The sequence below is a fragment of the Coptis chinensis genome, chromosome 3 (assembly GCF_015680905.1).
Source record: "Coptis chinensis isolate HL-2020 chromosome 3, ASM1568090v1, whole genome shotgun sequence".
Classification (NCBI taxonomy): domain Eukaryota; kingdom Viridiplantae; phylum Streptophyta; class Magnoliopsida; order Ranunculales; family Ranunculaceae; genus Coptis; species Coptis chinensis.
In genome coordinates this window covers 5359368-5371331 of record NC_141458.1, presented here as the reverse complement: position 1 = coordinate 5371331, position 11964 = coordinate 5359368, and the positions used below count along the sequence as shown (strand labels likewise).

Genomic DNA, 11964 nt, shown 5'->3' with positions numbered 1-11964 from the left:
CCTCAAAGAATAATTAATGGAAAATCGGAAACTAGATGCAACTACATTGAACTAACCTCAAATAATAATTAACGTAAAATCGAAAACTTGATGCAAATGCATTGAACTAACCCTGAAACATAGTTATATTATATATCGGGAGAATATAATGTTTCGACAAGTATAGTTTTGCATTTTAAGTAGTGTTCATTATAATTCTTTTATTATAATTGTGAATGTCTTGCTATTCAAGTAGCTTCAATATCATCTTCGCCACATTGGGCATTCTCACAAAATTTCAATCAAACTTCTATTGTTAAACCTAACAACAAAAATAAGTTGATGAGTTTTATCAAAGTTTGGTGTTTTCTTTTTATAGAGAGTGGCATAAGAAACTTGAATTAGTGATTAATATAATTTCCCTATCTCATAGCTCTGCATAGTTGCTAATATTTTTTAAAATAATTTAATATAACGACACCCGTTCGTAGGACGGGTTCGAAAGCTAGTGTGGACATATAACATAGAGTAGAGACTAGAGAGTTAATGGGGCTTGGCATGGCATGGCATGGCATGGCAGAGGGACCAATTTTGGGCCTAAAAATATTGAAAATATTGAGTAGACTTGAAACAGGCTTTGAGTTGGGTAGTAGACTTAAAACAGGCTTTGAGTGGGATATAGTTGGATCTGGGTAGGTTTGGCGGACTTGGCTGACTGGGGGCCTTATTTTGGGCTGAAAGTTTGGGAGCCCCAGCCAACCGCCTATGTGGACTGTCCTCAGGGCCGACACTGGTGGCCGGGTGGCCAACTTTGCAGCACATATTGCTACAAACCATGGTTCCACTTTGGCCACCGTTTTTGTATGATGGGAGACCACCATTTACTAGTAAGTGGGAGGTTCTGTATATTTTAGATTTGTAAATCCTCACTAGATGCGTGATGGATATGGATTCTATGGTTCTTGGAAATGTTAGAACTCTTGAATCACACACTATTGTAACGCAACTTAACTAGCAAACAAAAAAGTGTTTGCAATAAAAAGAAAAGAGTCAAACAAAATTATTCACATTTTGCAGCTTGAACTGATAATTACTCTGCACTCCACGTCCTTACGACATTTGTCACTTTTCACATAATTATTAAAAATTAAGGTGACTTATTTTTGCCAATGAAATAAGATTGAATTGGTGGCTTCTAAATCCTATGGGATTTCATAGGGAAGATTTCTTATCCATGTTTTAATGTTGTCAACAACCCATGTCAAGAGTGTGTGACCGAGTGACCTCCTTTATTGTCTCTTCGAAAGAATCATTTGGAAAACACTTCTGCCGGCTGAGGTGGGCGTAGTAATATTTGGACCATAATAGAGTGATCCTGTCACGAGTCATGTTCCAAAATTGAGTGAGGTTGCTCTGAATGAGGTTATCATTGGTTGGCGATTTCTATTCGAACAATTTATATGACGTTAAATTCTACAATCCTGTCTATTATATGCTTGACTAACTCCACCTGACTGATGTATGTGGAATGGTATAATTTTGCCTAATAACCATTGTTGTTGCCGTCAGTGTAACACATGAACCAAACTAATAAAGACTCGTAACGAACTGATGACAACATTGGTCCTGATTTGTCGAAAGTATCAAGAGTACTCGTTTCCTTCATTCTTTCTCCCTTGAAGAAAACTTTGGGAGAAGAGAAGATGGAAGGGCTCCCAGAGCAGAGAAAGATGAAGCAATCACCACCAATTTCAAAGAGTGGCCTTAAAGAAGCTCCAACAGCAAAAAAAGGTGGCCTTAGGACCATGCCTTTTATTATAGGTAGGCTCAATATTCGTACATGCATGCATCCCTTCTAACTATCTTGCATGGATACTTTGAATGGCATACTGTATATGGAGTTATCTAATTTTTCATTTTTCTCTTTTCTCTTTGACACATATAGCAAATGAAACGTTTGAAAAAGTTGCGACCTTTGGGCTCCTCGCCAATATGATCTTATACTTGACAAGGGGGTATAACATGGACAGTGCTACAGGTGCTAATGTTCTGTTCCTGTGGTCGGCTGCTTCGAATTTCACACCTATTTTTGGTGCTTTCCTTTCCGATTCTTATTTGGGTCGGTTTCGAGTTATTGCACTTGGATCGGTTGCAAGTCTATTTGTAAGCAATTTTATTATCTTCCATTGTCATGCATGTCAAACCTTTTTTTTTCTTTTTTTATAATCAGTTTATATTTCACCAGAGTAATTAGTGGTGGAATGGCAAGCCCTGAGTTTTCATAGTAGCTAGTTTCATGTTGTCTCATCAGGGTGGCATTCTACTTTGGTCAACAACAATGTTTCCAGATGCAAAGCCAACAGCAAAAGGTGAGGCAGCGACGCCAGCCCAACTAGCTCTACTACTATGTGCTTTTGGTCTAATGTCCATTGGAGCTGGTGGTATTAGGCCGTGTTCTTTAGCCTTCGGTGCTGATCAGTTGGACAAAGCAGACAGCCCGAATAATGGAAGGGTCTTACAGACATTCTTCAACTTCTATTATGCATCAGTGGGAATTTCTATCATGATTTCTGTCACTGTTTTTTGTTTATATCCAAGATAAATTTGGATATAAGGTTGGATTTGGACTTCCTGCTATTCTTATATTCTTGTCTGCGGTATTCTTTTTGCTTGGTTCTCCATTTTACATTAAGGTTAAGGCAAACAAGAGCTTGCTTACTGGATTCATTCAAACTACTGTGGTGGCCTTTAAGAACAAACATCTTGCTTTCCCCCCTGAGAATGCTGATGGGTGGTATCATCACCGAAAGGGTTCCAAGTTTGTTTCGCCTACAGAAAAACTGAGGTAATACTGAATGTCTTTATCATCATCATTCACTTTAAAGACATTGTTATCATCATCGTTGTAACCATCATCTGTCTTATAATCATTATCACCGACGTGATCACTTTCATGCTGTTTTTGTCGTAATACAAATTAGATCGACCTAAGATTGAAACTTAATATATATAGGTGATGTCAAAGATTGTAAATTGAAGTACTTACCAACCAAATTTCATGCATGAGTGCATGACACATATAGAGACTATGGTCTCCTGGAGATTGTAGTTCTTCATAGTTCACGTACACTATTGCCAATATAATTCATCAGACATTATTGAAAGCGTGGACTAGGCCAATTTTTCCATAGAACTATGAAGCTTGGTAATTTATTCGATGTAACATTCACTAACTTATGCGCACCACTAATAGGTTCTTGAACAAAGCTTGCATCATTAGAAATCCTGATAAATACTTGAATGCCGATGGGTTTGCTTCAGAACCATGGAAACTGTGCACCATAGAGCAAGTGGAAGAGCTCAAAGCACTGATTAGAGTGATTCCCCTATGGTCGACTGGAATTATGATCGCGGTGACAATCAGCCAACACTCCTTTCCTGTACTTCAAGCAAGCACCATGGACAGAGAAGTTACATCAGGCTTCTCAATACCACCGGGTTCTTATGGTGTCTTTGGAATCCTTACATTAACAGTATGGGTTGCTATTTATGACCGCCTTCTGGTTCCATTCTTGTCAAGATTCACTGGAAACCGAGGGGACTTGGCCTTAAACAGCGTATGGGGATTGGACTGTTGATCTCATGCCTGGCTATGGCAGTATCGGCAATGGTAGAGGCTGAACGAAGAAAAACTGCAATAAAACAAGGTCTACTGAATAATGGGAGTGCGATAGTAAACATGTCAGCAATGTGGCTAATACCACAACATTGCTTAGCAGGTTTATCTGAGGCCTTCAATGCCATCGGACAGATTGACTTCTACTACTCTCAATTCCCAAAGAGTATGTCTAGCATTGGTGTTGCTCTTTTGCACTAGGAATGGGATGTGGAAACATAGTAGGGAGTGTTATAGTAGAAGCTGTGAATCATTTTTCTAGTACTGGGGAAGAGATAGTTGGGTCTCAAGCAACCTTAACAAGGGTCACTATGATTACTACTACTGGATTCTTACAATGTTGAGTGTGGCCAATTTTATTTATTTTGTGGTTTGTAGTTACTTGTATGGCGATTGTGAGGGACAAAGATCTAAGATTTGGGATGAAAGTGAAGGACAAAATGATGTAGATCTATCCAAATCAAAAGAATTGCCTGCGATCATTTCTGTTTGATCCAGGGATGGACCAAGGGAAACAAATCTTGGAGAACCTCCTGCAACTTTACTTGATATAGTGTGTCTATTTCTTTCTCCCTAAATGTGAAATGTACTTGCAAGTTGAAGCATTTGCTATTCTGATGTGCCACTTTCAGTGACCATGTGGATCTTAAACAGAAACATAGTATTAACCATTTGCGTTGATTGAATTGAGGCCATCCATGGAGGGAAACCTTATGTCCTCTCCTGGACTTAATAAGATGTGATACGGTGGGACACCATTTAGCCCAGTGGGCTCTTAAATGGAGCACTGTTTCGACCTCCCCAAGCTGTTTGATACTTCGATGAACTTTTATATATGGCCAGCGAAATACTGGTCACTGAGAAAATGTGCACCTCCCAACTCCCAAGCTTAAGGATTAACCAGCACGTGCACACTGTTAGTAAAAGAAGGCTAAAGCTACTTATCAGAGATAAACCGTATGATGAATTATTTCGTATACCTGGTGAATTATGAAACATATATATGAAGACTGAATAAACTAAAAATATTGACTACTGTGCCATTTTGGTCGCAAAAATAGGGCTGGTTATCGAGCATCCGAGTCGAGTTTTTCCATACTCAAGCTCGACTCGAACTTGACTTCGTGTTTAATATTAGGCTCAAGTTCGACTCGTTCAATTCTACTAATAGTTCGAGTTTGACTCGGCTCAACTCGTTTTGCACTACGATCTTGAGCTCAAGCTCGTTTGAACTCAAACTCGAGCTTAAACTCCAAGAAAATGTGTATAAAACATTAAAATAGATATAAAATATAAATTATAGTTGGATATAAAGTATAAAATGAATATAAATTATAAATTATATATTGGGTATGGATTTATAAAATGAGTAACTCTACACGAGCTATTCGAACTCGAGTTACTATCTAGAACGAGTTTTAAATTAAGCTAAAATTTCTTGATTAGTACTTTACTTTTAGGCGGACGAGTTTGAATCCAGCCTTAAACTAACTGAGCTTGAGTTACTCGCAAGACAGCTTGACTCGATGACCAACCCAGGCAAAATTCCCCAAGTTTGACTTGTTGACAAAATTTCAGCAGATCTTTCCAAATAGTTTAATATGTATTTTATGCCAACTTGGTGCGTAGGATATGATTTAAAAATCAAGTAGAACAAGTTTGACTTGTTTTTCTTCTTTCTTCTCGCGTAGAATTGTGGTGTGAACTGTGAACTCCAGTATCAAATTATGGGAACTTGCAGTTCTGGTCATTAATAATTCATATCAATAAATAAATAAATAAATAATAATAATAAATTGTAATCCAAGATTATATGTCGGAAAATGAGCTATATATATATATATATATATATATATATATTTTTTTTTTTTTTGATAAAGACATTTATCAAATATGGAAACAATCATATATAAAAAACTTTTTTATTGGACATCACAAGAATTTTGATGCAATAGACTGTTAATACTTAATATAGACTGTTGCCAATGTGAATGTCGAAAAACTGGAGTCAAAACGACGTAGACGGCCCCATATCTGATTGGAAACAGCATAATCGGCATAGCCCATCAGTTTGTCGTTATCACCACCTTTTCTCTGGCTACAAATCCATTGTCCAGGCCTTAAAAATCACATGGTTTTGGTTTTTTTTATCGGGAAAATTTTCTTTTTCCTATAAATTTTGATAAGAAAGCCCATTTTAGATTTGCCTTATTGGGCTAGTTTTATTTTTATTATTACCAGTAGTTTCTGAATATGTGATTATCTCAAAATTTTCCAAAAATTGAGTTTTGTGTTAGTTGGGGTATTTTAGGGCTGTGCAAATCTGCAAACTTTAAGTTCTTCCCTACATCAAATGTGCTCAATCAATTAAACGAAGACATTATTTTTTATTTGTTTATCGTTTCTGATAAAGAGTGAAGACGTTACTTTAAAACTTATTTTCTAGAAAAATAGCACGAACTACTTGAAAATTTGATTTTCCATTTTTCATGTAGTTACATGTTTCATATGGACTGCCTGCGGTGAAGCAATTGAGTGAACTTATATGCTTTAACTCAAGCACAACCATTCAACCAAACATTTTCAAACAGGGTACTATGTATGTCCGGCTCACAGGGATCCTTCATGCATGTTTTATATATCCGACAGTGATTTCTGTGGATCTTCCTTTTGTCCTAGTAATTAAGATCCATTTGCATTCTTTTGATTTAAAGGTCTCCCGAATAACTAATTGATTAAACAAATTTACAAAAAGACGTTGTTTGGTTCAATCAGTTCAGATGTTGATACACATAAGATTTCCAGGCCTTGGATACTTGATGCCAATGCAAGAAGACGCTGGATGACGTCGTCTACATATGTATTGCATAACAAAATTTTGTTGTGTCCCATGTTATTGCATTATAGGAAAATGACTTAGAATCAACCGGTACACATGACCAATTCTACGGAGCATATTAAAACAAAATGTAATTGCAGTTAGTTATTTCTATAATATCTCTTCATGTACTTAGCTTCTGATCTTACCTCAAGAAGCCGACTAAGTGTAGGAATGTTACGCTGTGAAGACTCAAGACTGAAGACTCATCTACTTATTATTAAAAAATACTTGTACCTCTCCAATTCCCCAGACACACCGGCCAGTTATCTACATGTACTAACTATAAATAAGTATCTGTTGTCTGTCTCTGACTTAAGATTATTAACGAGTCTCTCTGCTTTCTTCTTTTGGCAACATTGAAGGAGATAGTTTGAGAAAAATATGGATAGAATTGATGCAGAAGAAAAGATGGAGGTGTCTTTAGAACAGGACACTCCATTGTCATCTAGGCCTAAGGGTGGCCTTCTAACCATGCCTTTCATTATAGGTAATCAACTTCTCTTGTATAGTCCTGTTATTATTTGAAGCATTTTTGTTAACTTAGATTTCTACCAACTACATAAGTGGTAATAGAATTAATACTTCTTAGTGCTACATTTTTGGACATTTTGTGTAGTAGATCATATTGCTTGAAGATCATTTTCTTTTTTGGTGTAGCAAATGAATCGTTCGAAAAGGTTGCAAGCTACGGTCTCATGCCGAATATGATCTTCTACTTGATGAAAGGGTATCGCATGAGTAGTGCAAATGGAACAAGCGTATTGCAATTATGGTCAGCCTTGACGAATTTCACACCTATTTTAGGAGCTTTTCTTTCTGATTCATATGTTGGAAGGTTTCAAGTCATCGCCATGGGCTCGCTGTCCAGTCTTCTTGTAAGTTATTAGTTATATAATTGCTCTCTTTTACTTTTCTGGATTTTTACAACTTTTATCATTTAGCAGTATGTTCTCTAATAACCTTTTGATGGCGAAAGCACTTAGCTAGCTAGGCCTCATGGCAAAAAGAAATGTTACCAGTGAAATGAAACGCAATCTCAGACTAGTAGACTTTGTTTATAAAATGTACTTGGTTGGATTCTGACTAATTCTAATATGCATGTTTTCATCACAGGGAGTGATTCTACTATGGTTAACTGCAATGATTCCACGAGCAAAACCACCAATGGGCGAATCTCCAAATTCAGGCCAATTGGCGCTTTTATTTTCATCATTTGTTCTAATGTCCATTGGAGCAGGGGGGATTAGACCATGTTCCATAGCATTTGGAGCAGATCAATTGATTAGAAAAGAAGACAACCCAAAGAACCGAGAATCTTACAATCTTATTTCAGTTTTTACTACGCATCTATTGGACTTTCAACCGTGATTGCTCTAACAGTTATAGTGTATATTCAAGATCACTTGGGATGGAAACTGGGGTTTGGAATTCCTGTTATACTGATGTTATTATCTGCTTTGACATTCTTCTTTGGTTACCCTCTTTACGTCCAAGTGAATGCTAATAAGAGTTTGTTCACTGGATTGGCACAAGTGGTTGCGGTCACCTTCAAAAACAGGTCGCTTGCATATCCTGTTGACGGGAAGTATCATTATTCCAAGGAATCCAATCTTGTAACACCATCAAAGAAGTTGAGGTATGATCATTACCATGCTTAAGTTCTACCAAAAACTAGTAATACATAGTAGACATCACATAAGCACAAATGCATACATATATGTGACTGAAAGAAGTGCATACCATAGGACACATACTGGTTGAAACTTTGACCTCAGAAATATTGCTAGATATTGCCGGTATGGCGATACTTGTTCGGAGATTAAAATCTTACAAGGGAAAAATTGATGGCGTGCCATATTCTGATAGGTCTATGCCAATTTCTGAGAAATTGATAGACATTTTGACATTTCTCAGTATTTCGTGCCTTTTTTTTTTAACTCAGAAAAAACAATTATGATGACATAGCTTAGTACGTATATCAAAGTATGGGCAACGCCGGCAGCAGTATCTTTTGAATTGTGGATAGATAAGACACAAATAAAATAGCTATGGGTGTTTCGAACTTTATGGATGCACATGCACTTCCATGGTGTGGAATCATTTCCAGTAATATTGATGCCAACTGACTTTATTGATGGCAACCGTGGTCCCTGGAGCCAATTTTCCGGTAGTATGCATTGCTTTTCAACGAATGTTGTTTCTAAGTGTACATCCACTTCTTCCACACCATTTCCAATTGAATCTTCTTTTGTGGACTAACAATAGACAAGTGATGTGTGTGAAGAACTTGTTTACTGTCTTGAATCACTGTCCAAATTATCACTGCCTTGAATTACTTTCCAAGAGCTATTTCTGATTGTATTGCACCTTTCTTTTAAATGTTTGCCGATCCCTCTTGATTCTAACTTTGCTGTAAAACTTGAATTCTTTCGCCTAGAGAGCATGAACTTATCTTTTTTAGCGTATTTCTTTGTCCTGGTTCTTACATATTTGGGTTCATACTTATGTAGGTTTTTAAACAAAGCTTGCATCATTAGAGATCCTGAGAATGACATAACCCCTGATGGATCAACCTCAAAACCATGGAATGTCTGCACAGTTGACCAAGTAGAAGCATTGAAATCACTTATAAGATTACTCCCCATATGGTCTACTGGAATTATAATATACATGACACTCACTCAAAGCTCACTTACCGTACTACAAGCATACAGTATGGATAGGCACTTGACATCCAACTTCAAAATCCCAGCAGGATCATTCAGTGTATTCACTGTAGTTACTTTGACAATATGGGTAGCAGTCTACGATCGAGCCATTGTCCCTCTCTTAGCCAGGTTTACAGGCCAACCGCGTGGTTTCAGTAATCTAGTCCGAATGGGTATCGGACTAGTGTTATCTATTTTGGCAATGGTAGTCGCAGCAGTGGTTGAAATAATTCGACGACGAACAGCTATCAATGAAGGTTTGGACACAAAACGTGGAATTGTGGGAATGTCGGCATTTTGGTTAGTACCACAGTTTTGTGTGGGTGGTCTAGCTGAGGGATTGAATGCAGTTGGACAAGTAGAGTTTTATTACTCGCAACTTCCAAAGAATATGTCTAGTGTTGCTATGGCTCTTTTTTCACTTACAAATGGATTTGCAGGGTTGTTAGGAAGTTTTCTAGTGAAAACTGTGGATAGAATTACAAAAGATGGGGAGAAGCAGAGCTGGGTGGCAAGTAATCCTAACAGAGGTCACTATGATTATTACTATTGGTTTCTTGCAATCTTGTCTACTGCAAATTTTATATATTTTCTACTCTGCTGTTGGGTTTATGGCCCTTCATCTGAGGAAGTAAAACCTAGAGTTTCTGATGATCAAGAACATGTCAAAGCAGAGGAATCATATGTATATAAGTAACTGTCTAGCAATAGCACTTCTTGATGGTCATTTGTATAATTTACTTGAAGGTTACCCATTGCTTATGTTTTAGTTTGAGATACATATATATTGGAAGCATTGTCTTCTTTCCTCCTGGGGTATTTCTTACGACTTAAATTGTTTACATCCGTTTATAAACTAGGGATCTTAATTTCTAGGACTAACTTGTGAACACAGACTTTTCTTGACCAATAATGCCCACTATATTAACGTTTTGATATACAACACGTAAATTATAAAATTCAATGATGAACAAAGTAGTATTATTACAACACTGTTGTAACGGGCAGCCCACCAGTCACGTGATGTGCACATACAACGACTCCCCCAATATAATGTGACCCCGAGATGTACGAATGCCTATCACACTCGCATACGTAGTAGCCTAGTGACTCGTCACTCGACTTCATCTCGTGACACCATCACCGACCACTGTCATCATTACCAACTTATCCTTAAGCCTTTTTTCCGCCGTAATACATGCACCATTACAGTCATCCACCATCATTACGGAGAACACCATCATTGCACCATATGCCAACTCAGATAGACTTAAACACCTACAACTGCTATCCATGTGCCTCTCACAAGCACATGTTATCCATCTCAACTGCACATCTATACTCATCAGTACACGTGTTGCACCTGATGTTCATTCTTAATGACTATAAAAGCCACCCTTTAGAGATACGTGTGGCTTGATTTCAGTCTCACTAATACAGTGCTGGATACGTAGACATCTTCTTATTTATGAAGAACAACCATTAACACCAAATAAAACCATCCCTTCTTTATTATCCCAACTTAAGAGTTAAAAACTAAGCCTTAATTCTTGATGTAAATTTAGACATTTACAACTGCCTTTGGGCTAATGATGCAACGTACAAAGCGTTCATTGATATATTAATAACATTATAATAAAGCTATATAATAATGTATATCAAAATTGGATAAGTTTGTTATCTTTGGATATCCAGTTTAATTCCAATTAAAAATACAAATGGATTATCCTATTTCAATATTTCAATTTCCTAACCAATGAAACGATTATCAATAACCTTTGGGCCAATTATACATATTCTCATGATTAAGATATTGCTACAGTAATATTTGTTTGTTTGTTTGTTTGTTTTTTTTGCTAGGTAAGTTTAAATTGTATTAAAAAAAAAGGGAAAGAGTACAAAAATGATTAGTGTAGGCAATAGAATGTCATACACAATATTCTAGCCAAATTAGACCTAAATCTAGTTATAATTCATTTAAACCTGTAGAAGACTTGGAAAGGAGCTTCCCACTTGTGAATCCAACTTGGTCTTCCTAGGTAAATAAACTTCTCTTAGTTTTGCAGACCACCACCAACTCGTGCAAGTGCATCTACAGTGATATTGGCCTCTCGCCAAATTACAGTGAATTTGATGGATTGAACTTCAAGTTATCTTGATATCCCAAGGGATTTGGTCATTCTCAAAAGCCTTGACAAGCCGCTTCAGAATCGGACTCTACCCATAATTGTTTCCAACCTTTGTGTAAAGCAGTTTCAACCCCCACAATAATTGTTAGACACTCCGCTCTGAAGTTTGTGCCCGCTCCAATATTCTGCCACACAGTGAGAAGGAATTCACCCAAGTAGTTTCTAAATGCTATACCAATGCCTGATGGACCTGGGTTACCCATAATTGAACCATCGGTATTAAGCTTAATGATATTGTTGTGAGGAGGTATCCAGCAACATTACTTGATCGATGCTTGGTGTTCTCTTTAGTCTTGGATTGACATCCCATAACCTTAGAATAACACTATCACCCTCGATGTTCCAACTATGTGCTTTGGAGAGTCTGGCCAACATCTTTACTTGTATTTTGCTGTGTAACTTACATTCCCACAAGTTACCCACTTTATTGTCAAAATAAACTTTGTTCCTCTGTTTCCAAATACTTACCATTCCTGCAATGATTGCTTAGCTCCATAAGTGTTGTATTCTAATGCTCCATAGTTTAGCTAA

The 11964-nt window shown here is 37.1% G+C and overlaps 1 protein-coding gene and 1 pseudogene across 2 annotated transcripts; both read left to right on the top strand.

The window, feature by feature from the left end:
- The first annotated feature begins 1541 nt into the window (after nt 1-1541).
- Nucleotides 1542-4290, top strand: LOC147507501 (protein NRT1/ PTR FAMILY 1.2-like; annotated as a pseudogene). The gene is made up of 4 exons (XR_015217675.1): nt 1542-1800; nt 1925-2142; nt 2291-2824; nt 3233-4290. The product of XR_015217675.1 is annotated as a protein NRT1/ PTR FAMILY 1.2-like (transcript).
- Nucleotides 4291-6830: 2540 nt separating this feature from the next.
- LOC147507500 (protein NRT1/ PTR FAMILY 1.2-like) lies at nt 6831-10056 on the top strand. Its single transcript, XM_086600217.1, is given in 5 exon segments — nt 6831-7023; nt 7194-7411; nt 7650-7848; nt 7851-8172; nt 9047-10056. Coding segments are annotated over 5 exon segments (1740 nt in total). The 5' UTR covers nt 6831-6917; the 3' UTR covers nt 9942-10056.
- The last annotated feature ends 1908 nt before the right edge of the window (nt 10057-11964 follow it).